Raw genomic sequence first — 22,020 nt, 5'->3', positions numbered from 1 at the left:
ACCATATCACATACATTTTTTTTGACAAATCGAATTGTAAGTCTCACTAAATGTCAAATATGTTAGTGCGACAGAGTCCTAAAGTGGGTAAGTACATTATATTGCTCATGACTGTACATAGGGACATAGGGACAGAAAAAGCGGCTTTGTTTTATACTCTGTAGTGTATAGTGTGTAGTGTAATGTGTATCATGGAAATAAGTTGAAGTACAAGTAGATAGATACTTCATCCGAAGAATCCACCCCTAGTGGCTATTTCGCCGAACTTCGGCGACTTGAAGACGATTCAGATAAATCGAAGTTCGGCCGTGTGACTTAAATCGTAGGGTGACTTTAATGTAGGTATAGGCACTAAACTTGTTTTTCCGACGACCCGATTACTCTAGCCATAGAGGCAGCCAATCAGCTCGCGACACCAAACACTTCAGGACCCCGATACCGACCCCGCCGGCGTGGTCGACGATTTCCCTCATTCAGCGCTTATCACTATCGACCCACTGGAATTAATAAACTAATCTCAGCTTTCAGACTGCCCTCAAGATCATGTCAATGTGACAGTTCTCATGTAAAAACAGGAACTTGAGCATGATCTTGAGGGCAGTCTCAGCTGAGATTAGTTTATTAATACCACCCGTAGTGTCATGGGTTCGAATCCCGGCTGTAAACCACTAAATTCTAGTTTATGAGTTTGAATTCATGTTTGGATCACAGATAATTTATATCACGTTGTTTCCAGGATTTGTGCCCGGTTAATGACAATAGAAAGAAAGAAAGAAAGAAAGAAAGAAAGAAAGAAAGAAAGAAAGAAAGAAAGAAAGAAAGAAAGAAAGAAAGAAACATTTATTATTTAGGACACCACAGACACGGATTACATATATATACAATAAGCTCACCCCCTATTACACGGGACTTAACATGGGGCGTATCTGGTGAGGTGTGGGTGTATTGTATGTTATACTATACACCTCTGCTTACCCCTTTGAGGATACAGGCATGATACTATGTTATGTTACGGTAGATAGATACACAGCATCTAATATGTGTAAGATAATGGACACGACACTACGTAATCCACAACTTTACATTTTGACAATGGTACATAAACTGCCTATATACGTCCCACTGCTGGGCACAGGCCTCCCCTCAATCAACCGGAGGGGGTAGGGGGGGGGGGGGTTTGACAATGGTATTGTATTGTAATAGACTATATCTATAGACAATTCTGCTTATCCATATACCTATTATTACATTATATCTTCTTCTCTTATCGTGTGGGTTGTGAGGTGGAGTACCAACCTCATCAACCCTGGTGTCAGGGTTACTATTGAACCGCCAAAGGCCCCTGACATGGCTCATGTAACGACTACTTACTTACATCAGTAAGTCGTAACCTAGATCAACGGCTTAACGTGCCTTCCGAAGCACGGATCATCTTACTTTCGGACAATCTGATGATCAGCCAGTAATTTCCTAACCAAACTAGGGACCACAAAGTAGTTTATGTGACATGTCCCCACCGGGAATCGAACCCGGGACACTGGACCACGGAGGTCGTTGACACATTATATCTAAAGTGATGGACTAAATATGGACGGGATGGGTTACTAATCAAGATTCAACCTAAACTTTATGTTTGTATGTCAACCGGTCGTCTAGTAACCAGGATAAACCGGTTTTATTTTGTACGTTTCATTGTTTCATATCTACTTGTGGCTCTGTCTGTCACAGTAGGATATAAACTGGTGTAGAATCATAATTAATCTTTATAAAATTATTTAAGTCATCAAAATTATTTGAAAAATTGTACTAGTAATTACCATAGGTACCCAAATTGTGCCAATTTAAAGGAAGAGATAATTATGATGCGTCCGCCCACGTTGTGACCTCGAGTTTATCTTTCCTCATGTGGTTCTCCGAACTACATGATGTTATTGCAATAAATGTTATTCAGTGACAAGATTTATTTATTTCCTTCGATATATTAAATAAGTAAGTATATTTGTATTTGTAAATAATAATAAAAGTATTTATTTCTATTATTTTCCTCAAGTGATGATATTTGTATTTAGAAAACTAAGTAGCTAGGTAGGTAAGTACTTTGCAAAATTCAGTGACTTACAAATATGTTTTTTTTTGCACTGGTGCTAAAGATTTTATTTTGTTTGTGCAATAAAAGTATATTTGATTTTATATTAAGCGAAATATTTTTTTGCCAATCAAGTAGGTAGGTACCTATTTAGCGGTAGTTGTTTTTTTATTTATGGGATAGAACTAAAATTTGAATAAAATCATTTGATTTCTATTCTAGGTAAACCTACCTATTACGGAAAACAATAAGTAGGTACCTAAGTAAAAAATACCAACCCAATGATTGTGCGTGGGAAATGCCTTCCTATGTAAAGGTTGATAGGTATTGTGGTTCCAAAAATATAAATCCTCGAACTTGTTTACCATTGCATACGTGATAAAATTATCATTGGTGAGTAAAGAGCACTCCGGTCCGCGGAGATCTGTGTTGCTCTATGTTGGTATGTAGGTATATTTGATTTGACAAGTTTTATCACATCCCTTAGACATACTAGCCAAGTTTCTTTCAAAATGGCAGCACTGTCTCTTTACCGCTATTAGATACTAGATGGCGCTACTTATGTTGCCATGTGTGTGTGACAGTAATAGTTGTTGTAAATTTTATAAAATGTGATATTATTACTTATTAGGTACTCTTAGATTAACCCTGACACCAGGTTTGATGAGGTTGGTAATTCACCTCACAACCCACACGATAGAAGATTCTTAGATTTATAGTCCTTATCTATGGGTTATTATAAAGACAAATAATAAATTACGAAACACAAACAATATTTACCATTTATTTCACCATTAATTTTAAAACGTTAAATTACATTCACACACAAATTCTTTGGTAAGACTAAATGCAAGAGATTAAAAGTTCAATACTGCGCCATCTGTTGACAGTACTCTGAATTAATTCAAATGTCAGCAAACTTTACAGGTCATAATTCTGTTACTGCTTCTCCGTTAAGATTAACGACTTCAATGGCTCGTGCTGATGGTGGTCTCCAGCAAGGTATTTCGGCGTAAAGAGGCTCTGATGTAGTATTGTCAATAACATCAAGTTTAGCTTCGCACTTCATGGCTTCAATGTCAGAGTCCGTCAGCGAGTGAGCTCGCGTAGGAAGTAGTTCCGCACGTTCGTCGTGAGATGGCGCTATTGAACAACGTGTTGGCATTGACCCCATATCTTGACTTCTTCGAGGCAAATGGTCATAATGACATTCCAGAATTCCTATAAAAAAGATAAATTAAACAATGAATAATACATATTTATAAAAAAGAACCTTGTGGGTTCAAGTAAACGGTAACGTACCTCTGAAGTTCTCTAACATAAGTGGAGAAATTGTTTGCACAACAACTGGCCTCATAAATTGTTTCAAATTACGATCTAATGTAGAAATTGGTTGGTAATGGCATTTGTCTGTTGTTGGCGGATCTGTAAAAGTAAAAAAGATGAGAAAAAAAATAAAAAAAGAGAAGTGGCCCATGAGGGGATCGAACCCGCGACCTTCGCGTTATTAGCACGACGCTCTAACCAACTGAGCTAATGGGCCGATGTAAGTCATTCGTGAAATAGTGGAACAGTTACTGTGCATTTATAATATTACCTGGTAATGGAGTATGGAAGATACTTCTGACGTATGGCGGCGGGATATCGTTGTTGTCCATCATTACTTGCATTCTTATATCATTGTACTTTCTTACATCCTCATATCTTGGCCTTTTGCATCTTTCCAGCATCACTATAACCACAGCTACAGTGATAACAGCCATCATAACACCTCCGGCTATACTTATTACTGATATCAGGTCAATTGTTGACCTGTCCGTTCCTTTATCACCCATCACAGCTGTTATATGCTCCGGTTCTGTCAAAATATGAAAAGTGTCTTCATCTTTTGAAGGATCGTCAGTTACAGTTTTAGTACTAGAATTTGTTAGGTTTCTTTTACTGTTAGTGTTCACTTTTCCGACAGGCGTTGTTATTATTGGTGGTTCAGTTACTCTTGCTCCTGCCTTCGTTACATTATTTGGTACTGTAATAAATTGTTTAGTGACAGGTTTTTCTGTAGTTTTTCTCGTTGTAAATGATGTTTGATTTTTATTAGGTACATTCAGATTGTGCTTATTTATTGATGTTTCAGATAAAGTCTGTCTTCGTGTAGTTCTACTTGCGTTAGTTGGAAATGAAGAAACTGTTGTTAATAAAGAAGAATTCAGTACTTTATTAGCAGCATTCAACGTGCTTATCATGCTATTAGTTGATTGGTTTGTAGGTAGAGTTGTTCTGAGAGTTCCTTTTGAGTATGATATGTGAGATTTAGGTTTAGTCACATTTTGAACTAGCAAAGGATTGATTGTTGATGATGTTTTTGATATCTTTGGTGAAATTGTAATAGTTACAGGTGCTGAAGTCGTTTGCACCAACATAGCTTTAGTATATTCCTTGTCTGTTCCCTTTATATGTGACGATGTAGTATAACTACTTTTTTGCGGTTTTGCTAAAGCAGTAGTGAGTGCTATCTTCTTGAAAGTTATGTAAGATACTGATGTAGGTATAATTGACACTATAATAGTTTTAGGTGTGGTAACTTCACTAACTTCCTTGACTTTAGATTTTGCTTGTGGTAATTCTTGATTGGTTTTAACTTTTGACTCAACAAATTGAGATTCACCTTTTTGGGCCGGTTTTATCCATATTTCTTTTGGCTTAAATTTCGTCGTCGTTGGTTGTTTGATTGTCGGTTCTGGTTTTTTTGAAGTTTCCACTTTTACAGTTATCCTTGTCCTTTCTTTCACGGTTGTCGGGACAGTCGTAATTCTTGGGATTGGAGTCGTAAATACTGCCGTACTTGGCTTAATTGTTGTTGGTATAGTTGATAGTTCTGTAGTATTTATGACAGTAGAAGATTGAGTTGCTAAATGAGGTCTTATTGTAGGAGTAAGTTTTGTTGTTTTTATCGGCCATTCTGTTCTGTTGTAAGTTTCGTTTTTGATCTTAGTTGCTTCTTCGGGTATAAAGTTATAAGTGTTGATCGATGTTGGCAACGTAGATAATATTGAGCTGTTGGAGATCATAGTTGATTTCTGAGTAAGTGTATATTCTATATTTGTTATAACTTCTAACTTCTTCGTTGTAGCTGGAGCACTTGTTGTAATATTTTTTTCTGTAGTAGACAAAACACTTGCAGTTGTTGACGGAACAGTACTGGTTATTGTAGTAGCAATTGTGGAACTTCTAGCAGTAATAGTAGGTGTAGCCTGAGTAGTAGGTTTAGTGGAAGTAGTAGATTTGGCAGTTGTTAGTAATTGCTCCATCATTGCAATAACCGCCGTGGTAGCCATGCTGGTTTCGCAACTGCAAATAAAGATAAGAACAATCGTAAGTGCAAAAACTTAATGTCGTATCGATATTCAAAACTTGATAATTAATACTGCAGATCGAATATAGTACTTAAATCAGATTTTATCTCAAAACTCAAATTCAGTTTTCTCTTAAAGTTGACCTTTAACATCACTATTAAGTAATTTGTGCTTAACTTTTGACATTAGGTAAAAAGTAGTTTAATTCGATCTTTTTTATTGCTGAATGCGTAAGAGTTTACGTGAAACGCATGTTGATTAGTACAATTACACCTTATTATGCAGAGCCGGCAATGAAGATGCTCCCTTTTCCGAGCATAGAGAAGATAATAGGTTCTTAGGGGAAATTTAATACTGTTTAAGATGCTTTTACGAACCCAATTAGACGTAAATGTGAGAAGAATTGTATTCAGATAATGGGACTCGAAATAGAAATATTTTGACTAAACTTGTAGTAAACCAATGGAGGAATCTTTTCTTTCGATAATATTTTGTTTTATATTGATTGATGCCTTTTCATTTAAATAGGTACACACTCACTGCTAACGTCCTAATAACTCCAACGCCCAATCTCAATTTGGCAGCGAATGTTTCGGTTGACCTAAATTTGAAACTTTTCACATCTATCTCAGAGAGTTTTCGATACGGGCCCGTGTGACGCGTTTCGTCCAACTTTTCCCATTTGTTTTTGCATAAAATATTAAGAAGGTAGTTAGTTGTTAGCAGTATAATTATATTCAGAGAGGGCTATAATGAGTGTTTGTATTTACGATGTTTTATTTCCATGTAAATTACATCGTCCATTCTTTATAGAAAATTCAAGGAATTTTCATTTGTCTTTTCTAATATCCTGTTTTCCTGTTGTGTTTAATTAAATGTCTAATTCAAAAGCAATGTGAACAGAAGTATTTTTATTAGCATCGATAGCTACCTTATTATTATAATCATTTACCTTAATGCTATAGTATATTGTGTCTGTTGCGATGTGATGTAGAGCTTGACCAGAAAGGTTCGATTGTATGTACCTCCGATTATGTAAGTTACGAAGTCATTATATTATACCCGTGTATAGGAATATAATTAACATAGTTGTAGATATAAAACAAACCATCTAGTACAAATCAGGTTTGATTATTAAATATCTTTCTGCCTGAATGTATTGTCGATAAACTACTCAATGAGTGTCATTGTGTATTTTTTTACAACTTTGTAACAGTACGGTGTAGTCTAATGTCTATCTGTCACATTCGCACTACCGTGTATAACCGCATAGCCATTCCGTTCGCTCCACTGCGCTAGCTATCCCATGTATTCCCGAACGTCTATCTCGTTCGCACCCGCTCGCGGCCGGCCAATCCTGCGCCTATCGCCGCTTGCCAGTTCGCCCGACGCCATCCTCGGGATCAGCCGCGCTCGCGTACGTTAATCCGTGTTGTAAACCTAGAGACCGATTTTCACGTTGTGTATTGTTTTTACCCCTGTGTTCTTTATTTCAATAATATAACCGTACTGAAAGTGTTTACGAACGTTTTAATTAACCGCAACCCAAACGCCCCTTACAAGTGGCGCACAACTAGAGGCACGAACTCTCGTCCCAAACATTACCATATATGGTCACGCGTCGCTCGCGGCGTGCCTTCCCCGTCCCGCGCTCCCCGCGTTCGTCGGTTACGAAGCCCGCGCGTTCGCGTCGCGTCTACCTACCCTGGATTGTTTTGTGATTGAGTGTAGTGATTTTATTTAAAACTATGGTAAAAAAGTCTAGTCGTCGTAAAAGTAATAGTGACGATAGTGAAGTTCACGTCGATAGCGAAAGTCAGCCCGATATGGAGGAGATGCTGACCATGTTCGCCAGGCTTCAGGCCGAGTCTAACCGCCAACTGGTGGAGGCTTTGGTCTCGGCTCGAGCGTTTGATGCTTCGTCTCCTGCGGTCACGCCGACCCCCATGGTACCGGCGGCACCGACGGGAAACTTCGCTAAGTGTACTTCGCGATATCACGGCGACAAGGACCCGGAAGTATTAGAGGCGTTTTTGGATGCGGTAGAAATATACAAAGAATGTACTAACGTCAGCGACGCTCACGCCCTGAAAGGTCTGCCTATACTTTTAGAGGGCGAAGCGGCGGTCTGGTAGCGTGGAGTGAAGTCCACAGTCTCTACGTGGCAGGAAGCGGTCGCGCGCTTGCGCGCTATGTTCGGCGTGCCGCGCCCACCATATAAGATCCTGCGGGAGATGTTCAGAAGAGAACAAGAAGGTGATCGCGCCGAAGTATTCATCGCACGAATACGCGCGCTAATCGCCAAGCTCCCTTATACACTACATGAGAGAATGCAGTTGGACATAATATACGGCTTACTCAATTGTTCAATTCGTAAGCGCGTTACGAGGGATTGCCTTTCAACGGTTGACGAATTAGTAGAAAAGGCGAGAGCGATCGAGGAGTCACTGGCGGAGGTGAATGCAGCGGCGGCGTCTTGTAGCGCGTACACGTCGCGCGCGCCATTCGCGCGCAGCGACGACGTGCGCGACGCGCCTTGCACGCGCAGCGGCGGCACGCGCAGCGCGCCTAGCGCGCGCAGCGGCGACGTGCGTAGCACGCCCACAGTCGCGCTGACACCGGCGTCAGAGTGGCCTGCGCGTCGCGCTGGCGGCGGCGGGGTACCCGTCGAAGCGCATAGCGACGGCACGTCGACGTCATTTCCTCGACCTTCTCAGGCGGTAAGCGCCTCAGGCACCATCGGCAAACGAGGTAAACTTTTTTGTGTTTATTGCAAACGTAGTGGTCATGACAAAAGTGAGTGTGCAAAGCTAAATAAAAGTAAAAATGAAAGCACGGCATGTTACGGTTGTGGTAAAAAGGGTGTGATAAGGGCAAATTGTGACAATTGCAGTGGTAAAGACTCAAAAGAAACTTTCTTTGCTTGCGATTTCTTATCAGCGGAATCTAACAGAGACTCTAACACTAATTTCACTCGGGTCAACGACCCATGTACTGTCTTGTCACCCACTGATAACAGCTGTTGTGATAATATGTCAGAGGTTCACATTTCACCAACTATTGCTATAGCTAACGAAAAATGTATTGACCCGTTGCCTGCCGACATACCTAATGTTGACATATTGTCTCATAGCGTACCTAATGTTAACGTGTTTTGTACTAATAATTTGTCGGGAATGATGACATCTACGGACTTAACCGTTCGTTTGTATGACGTTAACTTTTCACATACAAACTACTTATGTTTAAATACATTGCCTACGGTTTATGTTAACCCATTGCTATCAAATGTATCCGAAGCTGAGTGTTTGTCGCCGAATGTGTGTGTTAACCCATTGCTCGCCGACGTACATAAGATTAACACGTCGCATGTTTTTATACCTATCGACGATTGTTTGCTTGTTAACAAATACCCATTGCTGGACAACGTGTCCTATGGTAACACGTCCCATGTCGGACATGTTTGTGATGGAAATGATAACATGTTGTATGCATACTGTAGTGATTTTAAAAGTAATGTGTCTCATTCCATGAGCGATGCTGATCTCGGTGGACGTCCCATTTTACCTATCGAGGTTTATGGTCAACGCGGAACGGGATTGGCTGATACCGCAGCGAAACGTAGTGTTGCAGGCTCGACTCTTTACGCCTTGCTCCAAAGGAACAACCACTCCTTTCGTAGTGACGTCATGAGGGTCAAACTCGCCGACGGTTCTTTGCGTAACATGGATGTTCAACTCGCGGACGTGAACGTTAAACTTGAAGGTTCAGTTATACCTATCACCTTCGTTATTTTTCCGGACGCCATTGGTAATGACACTCTGTTAGGTATAGATTTTTTACGTAAAGCTCGTATTGTTATTGATATCGATCGTAACTCCTGGTTCACAGCTGATCGTCCAAAGGTCATTCACCCGTTACGAACTGAGGCTTCCCGTAACTTCGTTGGGTGCGCCGCTGCCACTGATGTGCTGCGAGCAGATGAGGGGACGACGCTGTCACCGTCGCAGAAGACCAGTCTTGCTGAGTTGCTGCAGGAGTATGAAGATATTTTCAGAGAAGGGGGAGGGCCCACGCCGTTCGCGGAGCACTGTATAGAGACAGGTGATCAAGCGCCTATCGCAGTGCCACCCTATCGGCTCACGCCCGCCAAGAAGGCTGTAATGGAAGCTCAGCTGGAAAAGATGTTAAAGGAAGATATTATTGAAGAATGCGAGTCCGCATGGGCCGCGCCTGCGCTGCTAGTTCCCAAGAAGGATGGGACACACAGGTTTTGCGTCGATTACCGCAAATTGAATGCTGTTACCAAGAGTGATGCTTATCCATTACCAGTGATTGACGACCTGCTGCAGTACACAGGTAAAAGCTGTTATATGACCACTATAGATCTTCGATCCGGTTACTGGCAGGTATCTGTCAAGGAGGAGGATAAGGATAAGACCGCGTTCGTTTCACCATTCGGAGTCTACCGTTTCAAGCGCATGCCGTTCGGGCTGCGCAACGCGCCAGCGACCTTTCAGCGATTGATTGACCGCTTCAAGACTGGCGCAGCGTTGAAGGACGTGACCATCCTTGGTTATATCGATGACCTGATCGTGATCTCGGCGACTTATGAGCAACACTTACGGGACTTGCGCGCCGTGTTTGACCGCCTTCGTGTCTTCTGTCTTAAAGCCAATCGTGCTAAATGCATGTTCGCTAGAGATAAAGTTAAGTATCTTGGGCATATAATTACACCACAAGGAGTGTCTCCAGACCCTGATAAAGTCGCAGCCATCGTAGAGATGAAAGAACCTACCACGGTGAAGCATTTAAAGTCCTTCTTGTAAACCTGCTCCTGGTTTAGGAAGTTTGTACCAGACTTTTCGAAAATCGCTCAGCCGTTGACGCTGCTTACTAAGAAGGATCAGACCTGGAAATGGGAAGAAGCTCAAGTTAATGCTTTTAAGGAATTAAAAATATTACTTACGTCCGCTCCAATACTTACTCAACCGGATTATAATCTGCCGTTTGTTCTCAGGACTGATGCAAGCAATTACGCATTGGGAGCAGTTCTCCTCCAGGGGGAGTCGCCGCGTGCCGAGCGTCCTATCGAGTACGCCAGCCGCTTGCTGACGCCCGCTGAGCGCAACTACTCGACAACAGAGCGCGAAGCTCTCGCCGTTGTGTGGGCAGTCGAGAAGTTTCGAGGTTACATCGATGGCCACGAAGTGCACGTCGCCAGTGACCATCAGCCGCTAAAGTGGCTACTTACCTTGAAGTCACCCACTGGCAGGCTTGTTCGATGGGCCATGAAGCTGCAATCCTTCAACTTGAACGTAGATTATACACCTGGAAAGGCCAATGTTATTGCTGACACACTTAGTCGCCCGCCATGTGATGAGGATGCCCATGATGCCTGCGGAGTATGTACCGTCGTCGTGGAGACACCGCGTTGGAATGCTACTGCGATTCGTGAAGATCAGCTCGCCGACCCGGAGGTTGCTAAGATCGTGAAGGACCTGGAAGGAAAAGAGGAAGTAGCTATTAAAAGATGGACTGACAGAGGGTACCACATGTGTATGGGAGTACTTTACCGTTATGCTGATGTCGAATCCGAAGAGCCGCAACTCGTTGTGCCGGAAAACCTGCGAAAGAAGGTGATGATCGAATGTCACGACGCCGCTACTTCAGGACACGGAGGGATAGACAGAACTCTACATCGCATTTCCCAACGGTTCTACTTCCCGGGCATGCGTCGATGCGTCGAGGACTACCTGAAGACGTGTGTAGAATGCCAACGGTACAAGCCCTCTAATCAGAAACCGCCTGGACTTATTCAGACTCCCGTCCCCGCACAACGCTTTGAAGTATTAGCTGTCGACTTGTTCGGACCATTGCCTAAGGGGCCTAATGGCGAACGATGGATCCTCATAGTGGAAGACACCGCAAGTAAGTGGGTTGAAGTCTTTGCCCTTAACGAGGCAACAGCTGAGGCGTGTGCAAAGACACTCATCGAGGAAGTGTTCCTGCGATTTGGGGTGCCACGACGGTTGATCTCAGATAATGGTGTCCAGTTTGTTGCGGATGTTATGCAGCACGCTATGTTTGTCTTAGGAGTGAAGCAGAATTTAGTACCGCTCTATCACCCGGAGGCAAATCCTGTTGAGCGGAAGAATCGAGATTTAAAAACCCAGATTGCTGTCCTAGTTCAAAATGAACACGGCATGTGGCCTAACGTTTTGCCATTTATTAGATTCTCATTGAATACAGCTTTGACTAGTAGTACGGGGCAGACTCCCGCTTACCTGACGTTTGCACGAGAGCTACGTTCACCCATCGCTGCTCAGAGTGATCTACGAGCCATTGTAGAGGCTGAGAACTACGTGCCCCAGATCACTCCGTATCTGCTCAAGCTCGCAGACTCGTTGAGTGCTGCTAAAGAGAAGATCGAGCATGAACAGGATCTTAGGAAGGCAGCTAGGGATATGACGCGTCAAGAAGGAGAGGTTTACGTACCCGGAGACCTGGTACTGTTGAAGACCCACGTCCTTAGTAATGCTAGTAAAGGCGTCAGTTCGAAGTTCGTACCCAAGCGAGATGGACCTTATCGAGTTTCGAAAAAATTGAGTCCGACGACTTATCTTCTGTCTCACTGTGAGCCGCCCAACGAGGTTATAGGGAAGTATCACTGCGTAGATTTGCGTCGTTACCACTCGCGTTCTGGGGACGATCACGCTGTACCAGTAGCACCTAAGAGGAGGCGAGGCCGTCCTCGTAAGGTTGCTTAGATGATTGTTGTTTTATCATGTTATTGTTATGTTGTTGATAACGTTTGTGGGTTTGACCTGTCGTGAGGGCACTGACTTGGTCAAAAGGGGGAGCATGTAACAGTACGGTGTAGTCTAATGTCTATCTGTCACATTCGCACTACCGTGTATAACCGCATAGCCATTCCGTTCGCTCCACTGCGCTAGCTATCCCATGTATTCCCGAACGTCTATCTCGTTCGCACCCGCTCGCGGCCGGCCAATCCTGCGCCTATCGCCGCTTGCCAGTTCGCCCGACGCCATCCTCGGGATCAGCCGCGCTCGCGTACGTTAATCCGTGTTGTAAACCTAGAGACCGATTTTCACGTTGTGTATTGTTTTTACCCCTGTGTTCTTTATTTCAATAATATAACCGTACTGAAAGTGTTTACGAACGTTTTAATTAACCGCAACCCAAACGCCCCTTACAACTTATATTAAACCAACGATTGTTGCTTGAAGCGTCAAACTATGAGTTACTTGGAAATATAGCATCTAGATATTTTAAAAAGCTTATAACATCGGATGGTTATATGACTCTACTTATTTTAGTTTGCCTCGTCAAATCTTTCCGAAACTATAAAAAAATATCTATGACAATTAATCACAAATAAGACAGCAAGTGGAAACCCACCTCTCACCTTGCCAACCGTCCTGGCAGCGGCATTCTCCAGTTCTAGGATCGCAGGATCCATGGTCACATGCCTTACACTCGTGCACGCAGTTTGGTCCCCATTTGTTTGGAGGACAATCTGAAACACACGTGTTTTTACGTTTTATGTTGCAACGTTATTAAATATATCAGATTTCCCTTACATTAACTAACTTTAAAACATAATTCATAAAAGTTTTTAAAGGTAGGCGATTTTTTTCCCCCAACAATCTATCGAGATGCAGAATATAGAAAGGCTTTTAAATATAGTCATGTAGTATGCGCTAAAAGTTAGTAAAGATATAATCTATAAACGTTTCAAGGAGATAAATGATTTCTATAGTCTAACTGAAACCCCTCATCATCGTCATTACCCTCAGAACAGCCTTGTCCAGACTTTCCATTCGGACAAATGGGGACACAGGAGACATCTTTCAGTTTGTATCCTGGACAACACACTGCCATTTCTGCTGTCCTTTCTTCTGTCTGAAAAATTAAAGAAAAACCTTCATTTAAAGTATAAATTGACTTATTACTCAGTTACTATTTATAAGGTTCTTTCATAAATTCTTAAAGGTTTTTTTGCTAGCTTTATACATCGGGAGCACCTTGAAAACGTCAATATTCTAAATATAGCAGTAAAGCTCCGCATATGGTTATGTTAATAGGGTTGATAATAAGGTCATTTTTTTCGACGTCACTTATGATGTATTTACCTCAGATGGCATTTACAACTTGACCGTAAATGCAAAGCAAGAAAATACAGTAAATATATATATACAGTATAAACCACGTGTAAACACGTTGGAAACCACTTAAACAAGAATCAGAAGAAGCGAATGGACGGTAGCGGTGAAGGATTGCAAACTTACTGATGGCTGATCGAGAGAAGGCAAAACCAACTTGATTATTATTATTTTAATAAAAAAAATACTATAAGTGTTTTAATAGTACTCATTTGAACTGACTACTTCAATATTATAATAATTACAGCATTCTATTGACCACAGTAATTTTACTACTCACAAGATTATCCTTGAGAAAAACTGGATCGATAGTAAAGTGACTGTCATCTGTTTCTGCGCGTACGCCGCATTCTCACTTTGAAATTATGCAAGCAGTTTATGACCGTACTTTACTGTTATTAGTGCCATAAAATGCCAGAGGAATGTTTTAAGACCTTACATTAAAATCATCAGAGACAAAGCTTTCTCAAGGGTTTCATTGTGAAATATCGAAGGGCAAAGGTTTGTGGCTTACTAATGTTGTGCAACTATCTACAATACAGCTTCAACTAAATCTGTACCTATACTTAGAAATTGATACTTGTGGATGCTTTAGGCCCACGATACCGACTCCGCCGGCGTGGTTGATATAAACTAAAGGTCCGCAGCTGCGTCATAATTTAGGAAATTAACTTTTCTAATCCGCAGTGAATCAGCGTTGTGAGTACCTTCGTCGATCAAAGAGAAATTATTACTGTGAGACGTAATAGGCTGCACGGTCATGAGCATTAACATGTATATCCACTTTAAAACTTTGTCGCATTTACATATTTGATATTTATCGAGATATTTGAATCAATTTGTCAAATAAGTTTTAATGCGATATGGTGTTTAAGTGGTGGTGACCTACCTCCAATCTGGTGACGTCCCTCATCTCGGTGTTCCAGCGGGAGCATCTCGGAGGCACCGCGAAGCACCACTCGTATGTCCTGACAGACATCGGAGCTCGATACTTGACTCGCTTCGTTATATTGTACCTGCAAATGTTTGCGTAAGGAACTTCAGGGACCAAAGGTGTACAAGGTGTGTAAGTTTTCTAAGTAAATATTCCCGGAGTGTGAATGAAGTTTAGTGTTTGTTTTGTTGGGCATGATTTACGAACTATTTCTTACTCCACTGGTGAATTCCACAATATTATATTTTTTATAGAAATTTATGCAAAATACAGATTGCTATTATTGTAGATTTTTTGGTAAAAACACTTGCATTGACTCTCAGTCATCTTAGTAGGATGGGAGAGAGCATTGAATCCTTAATATTGATTAAATATTTCTTCGAAGATTGGAAACTCAATCACTTTGGTTTATGACTGAAACATAATGAGATTGGGACAACGACGTGTATTCATAAAATAAACCACAATTTATTTAGGAAATTATAATATAAACTCAACTTTTGTCATCCTACTAAAATAAGCTTCGTCATGATTGTCAGTCTTGTGAACATGTTGATGATTGATGATATCTAAAATTACAGCCACTTTGTTAAAAGGCTTAGGGATGAATGTCATTATACGGTAGATATTGTGCGATAGCTACATATATAGTAATGAAAAATATGTATTGAGACTTATTTCAAAACTTTGAATACGAAACAATTTTGGATTTCGGTCGAAATATTATGTTTCTTTGTGATTCTGCAAAAACACAATATTTATCCATCCAAATAGTGATTTTCTATAACCATTAATTATTATGAAACCTGAATTTAAAATAAGAAAACAAAATAGTAAAAGATTTTGTTCGACCTGGGCTACTTATATCCAAATAACTTATTCCCCACTTACTTCTGTTTCACCATGCAGACATTGGGTCCGCTTAAACTGGTCACCTCCACCACCATCATCACCATTATTGCCACTGTCACTGTCCACCATACTTGGGTCTTTATTGTCCGCGACACTTTCAGTAGCACTTTCATCTTCACTTAGCTCTTCCAATCCATGGTTAGTTAGATTAGTATATTGTTTCGTTCACATGATGTATTTAAACTTTGGTGCGATCGGAACTACCTGTTGAAAAAGAAAAAGCTTTCTTACGAGATTCCACAAAGCCACTTAAACAATCAAAGACCACACCTGCAGTCTAATTGAAATGCTGAAGTGGTTCGGACTCAGTAACACTTAGAAAGAATGTGAATTGGTATTACGAAACGGCTGTATCACAAGCGACCAGCATATCACACGACAGTTAGTGGACAATTAATTCTGATGCCCTCTTTACCGTCCCCCATCCTGTCGGGTTGGTTGACCTCATCTCTGCATCATGCGACGTCACTGCTCATGCGCGACCATGCTGTTATACTCCTATTGTTAGTATTTATTGCTGTTTAGCTTGGACATTAATATTTCGTATTGTCTTTTTTATAAATTGTTAAAAATTGTTAACCGTTTATTAATTTTCTTCGCAAGCATTTTAGAAAAAGCAATTTTTATGGTGTGTGCCAAATTATGGTTTGTATATCATCAGATTTGATTGTCCTATAATCCTTCGTTATATTTGCAATTTTTGATAGTGATCTACAGATTAAATAATAAACTTTAGGTTTACTGTTTTGGCTTACAACGAATATGTAATGTAATGATAAGGAATGACGAAAACCTTTATTTACTTACATATTTTACAATCTCGTCTTCTCATGCTTGCTTTACAATCAAGTCTTTCTGATAATTTAATTAACGGCAAATTATCTTTAAATTTAAATGAGAAATAATCCCGCCCATTGCGTGTACGTATGTCGACGCGTCGTTTCGCATGCGCCGGCGCGCAATTGGGCTGGCAGGATGCGCTGATTGGCGCGCTGGCATTATCAATCGTGCCGTCGACCTCTTTCCGACTCGTGAATGAAAGCGACAAGTGCCTATCTTCAGATTGAACGGAATTAACCGATAAAGGAGAAAGGAGATTAAATATAGTTTTTGAATGTCTAAAGAAGCCGATTAAGTAGATTGTCTGTGGTTGCTTGAAGTTCAATTTCTTTCCATTGTTTCTTTAATTAAGTTCTTTTTTATTAAAAAAAAATACTAATTCTTTTTTGTAATTTCTTTCCATTGTTTCTTTAATTAAGTTCTTTTTTATTAAAAAAAATACTAATTCTTTTTTGTACCGTACAAAAATTTAAGACAATAGACCTCAGGGTGCTCAGTTTAAGGTTTTAGCAATCCTTGCCTACTGGTGGTAGGTATATTGTTAACTAAAACGGACTAATCTAAACATAAATTCGTTCTTTATTGCATTTTTTCGTCGATATCATTATCACCATATAGGTACTACTTATCTGTTTGTTTACATGTTTGTCTATGTGCTGTTATCAATCAATCTGTAAACCATAAAGTTCTATCTGTTTTGTCAGTCAGCAGTTAAACCAACTGCAATGGGGAGCTCTAACGATGTTCTTCCGTCCGTCAATTGCAATAACTTTTATGGCCCATGAATATATTACTCTATGTGTTTTGAAAGCGATATTTAAGGTTTTTTAATTTTTATTGTATACTTCTCTTCGTGTTGTTATACCTAAGTTTCTACTGTCTAAGTCAAGACAAGTTGTTGAGAAAATAATTGTCAGTTATTTTGTAGCTAAGTATATATCTAAATATTATGTTACTCATCAAAATAATCGAAACATTTTTGAATATTTATTTAAATTTACAAGTTTAATTTAATTCTGAATTTAAATTTAGAACATCAACAGTAACCTTATGTAATACCCATTGTAAAACAACGTTATTTTTACAGATTTAATTTATTTCGAATACTCGTGTTGTGTTTTTCTGATATTACTTACGAAACATGAACTTGCTAGGTGTATTTAACTTTTTTGATGAAAAGATTTAGTAATTATCGGTGTCCTTTAGTGAACTGTGTTACTGTTACTCCTTTAGTGAACTGTGAGTAAGACAACAACACAAGTACACGACTAATTAATACGTTATTTACATAAATATCATTTTCTAAAAGGGGAATTTCGATTTCTTTTCGTCTCGGTTTTCTAGAAATATTCGTAAGTGGTATTTTAATCAAACATTTTTTTTTATTAAAATGTAAAACTTTTCTCATTTCCAATTATAGTCAATTTTATAATCATTATTCAAGAGTGGATAAACGCTTGAGAACATAAATTGTAAAAGATTACTAAAACAAAAACAAAGGGTATGTTTTAAGTTGCTCCACACATTTTACAAACTCTCGGGAAACCAGTATTATTTTAGGTCTGAGGAGGGTCTAACCTCAACACGGGGCGAATAAAAGTAATCAAGATGATCTAGTTACGGATAAACTTTGGGTTCTTTAATGTACTTAATAATAATTTTTTGGGAAGTCGTTTGGGGCAGACACATTTCTTGGAATTAATATTTGATGAAAGTTTGGGCTGTGTTTGGGCTGTGTAGTATGACTGTGGCATTTATCAGTTAGAAACAATTAAGAATGCATGATAGGTCATTGTATGGGTTGTTTAGTAGCCATAATTTTGGATCTTTTCAGATATTTGGAAAGTGACTAAAGTTCAGAATATGTCCGATGTTCTTTAGATTCCACACACATTCATTGTGTGTGGAATCTTTTTTAAATATTTTACGGGTGTATTAAACAGCCCTGTTTATTATCAAAAGTGGAAGTACTGGGGGGGTTAATATGGCCACATCAAAGCAATTCATCTAAGAAAGCAATATTGCAATTTGACATTTGCAATATTCCTTTCTTAGATGAATAACAGGGGGGATAAAATGGCCACATCGAAACAATTCATCTAAGAAAGCAATATTGCTTTTTTTTTGACGTGACTTATTGTAGATTTGCCGCAGATGGCATTAACTACTTGGTTAACGGAAAGCAATATTGCAAATGTCAAATTACAATATTGCTTTCTTAGAAGAATTGCTTCGATGTATTTTAACCCCCCTGTTATTGGTGTTCACCCCATTAGGGCTTACCGGCATAAGTTTATGTATGTTTGGGATTAGCAGGGCGACATACAGCTCGTTACTTCAATAACAAAGTTACACCAAGTTGTTAACACTTAATGCTGTAACTCTCATAATTTACATATTACTGGGATCGAATGAGCGTTACATAAATATTCAGAACGTGTTAATTATGTGCATACAAATTAGTAAATGTTGTCATAGTTCGTTCCGAATGATGTGCGAACCACGATCGCAGGATATGCTCCATTTACTATTTGATAACATAATCGGAACTGCACATAGTTTGCATTCTACGAGTACAAGGCACGAGTATCCCGATCGGTGCCAACGACAATTACTAAATAAACAATTTAGGATGCCACTCTAAACTACTAAGTTTAGAGTGGCATCCTAAATTGTTTATTGGTTTAATATGCTTTAAAATGGATGAAATCGTTGATTGTTAACGAGGCAACGTTAGACGCGGGTAATTGTTTGCATTCTTTAAGTAGTAGAGTAGATCGTACTAAATCTTTTCTAAGGACATCTCCGATTTGGTTAACGTCAGTCAAAATGTCTTCTTTAGCTTTTCACGGGTTCGGAGAGCTCGGAGAGAATGTTAGATGACGTCTAATTGGCTGACTAGAATCTCGTTCGTTATTAAAAATAACCAGATAAATTGGTAGGCTGATCCCTTATCACCATAAGGTTCATCATATGCATCTTAGGACTTCGTATCAACAGTGGCTGCAAGTTGTCTTTGATTACTTGTGGCTCTGCCCACCCCATTTGGGATTACGGGCGTGAGTTTATGTATGTATGTATGTATAAATTGGTCTACCAAACTGATAGCCTTTGATGCTCCACCACCCACCAAATCAAGAGAGGCCTGTTAATCTGTCAATGCTTCCGAGCCTGCTGAGATTTCCCGTGTGGAGTCAAATAAAGACGCAGTTTCTACTCCTAGTGGTCCCCTTCTGTCAATTCTTTTAAGTTTCAACTTTGCAATCATGCTCCCTCTGGAGTTTAAATCCTTGGTTTCCCAGAAGCTGTCAGTTTTATATTTAGTACGTACTTTTTCTTCTAAACCAATAAAGACAAAAACAATTCATATGGCTAGTTCAATGAACTTGCTAAGGTTCCTCGTCAACAAATCGAAATAGAAGAATGTTGTAGAGTACTCTTTAAAAGACCCCTAAGTATTTGCCTGATAGTGTGACGCACAATATCTGTACCTACATACATAACCATGCAGGATACTTGCAATTAAGTTTATGAAGCATTAACAAAATGAATGACATTAATTCCAGAATTACGGACTATTTTCAAGTGCACAATTAGTGTTAATACACAAAACAGCTGCTGGGAGCAAATTTTAATATAGCTTGATGTTATATTAATTGGCCTAATGACCAAACCATGCGCCCAGCGAACAGGCTCATTCGTAACGGACCATAACGGAGTTAATTCTATTACCATGCTGTGATGTGAATAATGTTTATTTTATACGTTCTTTAATCATTCATTTTGTGTTTTCTGATAATTGATATCACGTGGTTTCCATAATTTGTACCCGGTTGATGGCAATAGGCTTGCTCCCATGGGATTTAAGGATAGCGGCGAGTAGTGGATGTATATATGTATTACTATATACAATTCTGTCTACCCCTTCAGCAATACAGTCGTGATGCTATGTTATGTTATCTTCATTTTGTATAAAGTGATAACATGATGTAAATAGGTATGTAATATATATAATATATAAGTGAAAAACAATCTGGGAATGATTATTTTCTACTTAAATATTGGCCCCGATTCCTGCAGACGCCTCCAAATTACAAGTTATACCTGTCATTTTCTTATCCATCGAAAAGGAAAGGGACGGATGATTGACTTTAATTTTAAAATGAACGAGTGAATGAATAAATAGCCATGGCGAATAAAATAGTATCTCGCTGATATCCTACCCGTTTGACATGTGCCCTCAACTTAATTTTGTCGGGTTATTGGCCAATATATAATTTTGGGAGTGTTTTTGTGTGTTCCATAAATGTTATGCCTGTCGATTACATTTCTCTTTCCTTTTCGGCGGATAAGAAAATGACAAGTAATATAACTTAGTATTGGAATGAGCACAAGACTCTCCTTACTTTTAATTGTATTTATTTACATTAAATATTAGGAATTATAATGAAAGGAGGTTTGTGCCCTGTAGGCATTACTAGGTTAAGTATATTTTCCATTTGAAAGGACCATTTATAAACAATGTATATTCCTATTTTGAATCGTTTATTTGAGAAAATATGAATTATTTATCCTACCTCCCATATTTAGGGAAAATATTACCTAATACTTTGAATAAATTGGGTGCCGTAGTATGGGTGTAGTAACACCTTCACTTCCCTTATATGTATAAGTAATAGCAAAACAAAATGTTGTTGACAAATAATTATTAAAATGATAAATTTATTCTTACTTTTACAATAACAGCAAAATCCTTCCGAAAAATCACTCGCGATCACTATAGTAAATCGGTAAACAGGCTTAAAAGTACCAGGAGATAAGAAATCAGTAGGAGCGCACATGCGCCCCTCTACACCGCCCGGACTCTACTGGGATACTGGGATCTCGACCGGGTCGGGATAATGGCACATAACGCGGGATACACTCTCAATGTGTTTAGAATTAAAATTGAACGTTCCCGCTGACCTTTTTTATTTACTTTAGTTAGAAAAGATGAGAATTGTCCTGCCCTCCTTGAGTACACTTAAGTACCGAAGAAAATTGGATATGTACTACAAAAAAGGACACGACCTTTTCTATGAGATTAAGTTATTTCTCAAATAAAATTACTGCTCATGTCATCAAGTAAACATAATATTATAGTGTATATGTAACAATCAGGAAACAAAGAATACTTTCCTAGTAATTTGCGGCACAAGATGCGGTTTTGATATATAAATTTCCTCTGGGAAAATGTTAATCTTTTGACTTCCGAACTTACCTACCTGTGAAGGTCTGTAAACCACCATGCGGGGTCCATTTATTTGGACGGCCACCACCACCATAAGTTTATCTAGACCAATACTTTTTTTTTGTTATTATATTGTGTGTTCTTTTCCAATGTGATTGCACAATAAAGAGTTTTGAATTGTATTGAACGTCTTCTAACATTACATGTCCATAGCCTAGACTGACAGTTTAACGTGCTCTCTGAAGTTAGAAAGAGCTTAAATTAACTATAAAATTACAAAACATGGCAGTCTTTCGTATGTTGATCGTTTTCAATAGATAAATGCAATTAAGTTACGAGTTTCTCCTTCTAACTTAATATATTAGATTGAAATATACCAGGCACACAGGATCCACCAAGAGTAAGTATATTTATATTACAAAAGAATTCAATAACGTCGGCGTCACTATGTCGCAGAACAATCTGTTTGTAAGGATTCC

The 22,020-nt window shown here is 39.3% G+C and overlaps 1 protein-coding gene and 1 non-coding gene across 6 annotated transcripts; both read right to left on the bottom strand.

Annotated features, from left to right (window-relative positions):
* Positions 1 to 2,851: 2,851 nt before the first annotated feature.
* LOC126369374 (mucin-5AC) lies at positions 2,852 to 21,175 on the bottom strand. 5 transcript variants are annotated; one of them, XM_050013746.1, is made up of 9 exons: positions 21,044 to 21,175; positions 15,451 to 15,675; positions 14,515 to 14,641; positions 13,254 to 13,365; positions 12,862 to 12,979; positions 4,752 to 5,434; positions 3,684 to 3,944; positions 3,389 to 3,511; positions 2,852 to 3,307 (listed from the first exon to the last, which is right to left on the bottom strand). In XM_050013746.1, exons 2-9 carry the CDS (start codon positions 15,582 to 15,584, stop codon positions 3,015 to 3,017), a joined length of 1,851 nt encoding a protein of 616 aa, XP_049869703.1. In that variant the 5' UTR covers positions 15,585 to 15,675; positions 21,044 to 21,175; the 3' UTR covers positions 2,852 to 3,014. The 5 variants fall into 5 exon arrangements, with proteins under 5 accessions (XP_049869703.1, XP_049869699.1, XP_049869701.1 ...); XM_050013742.1 differs by having other exon boundaries at positions 3,684 to 5,434; XM_050013744.1 differs by lacking the exon at positions 21,044 to 21,175 and adding an exon at positions 16,279 to 16,340 and having other exon boundaries at positions 3,684 to 5,434.
* On the bottom strand, positions 3,556 to 3,629 carry Trnai-aau (transfer RNA isoleucine (anticodon AAU)). Its single transcript has one exon. It is a non-coding gene; the product is annotated as a tRNA-Ile (tRNA).
* Positions 21,176 to 22,020: the final 845 nt, after the last annotated feature.

Source organism: Pectinophora gossypiella, chromosome 9, assembly GCF_024362695.1.
Source record: "Pectinophora gossypiella chromosome 9, ilPecGoss1.1, whole genome shotgun sequence".
In the NCBI taxonomy this organism is placed as follows: domain Eukaryota; kingdom Metazoa; phylum Arthropoda; class Insecta; order Lepidoptera; family Gelechiidae; genus Pectinophora; species Pectinophora gossypiella.
Note: the sequence above shows the minus strand (reverse complement) of the source record. Positions and strands in the feature narration are given on the sequence as shown.

Bases quoted from the DNA above. Each gene is read 5' to 3' on its own strand.
- LOC126369374 (XM_050013742.1), bottom strand. From the start codon at position 15,584: ATGAAAGTGCTACTGAAAGTGTCGCGGACAATAAAGACCCAAGTATGG. The intron at 12,980-13,253 runs GTAATGACGATG...CGTGTGTTTCAG, and splicing joins TGGACAAGGCTGTTCTGAGG to ATTGTCCTCCAAACAAATGG. The intron at 3,308-3,388 runs GTACGTTACCGT...TCTTTTTTATAG, and splicing joins TATGTTAGAGAACTTCAGAG to GAATTCTGGAATGTCATTAT.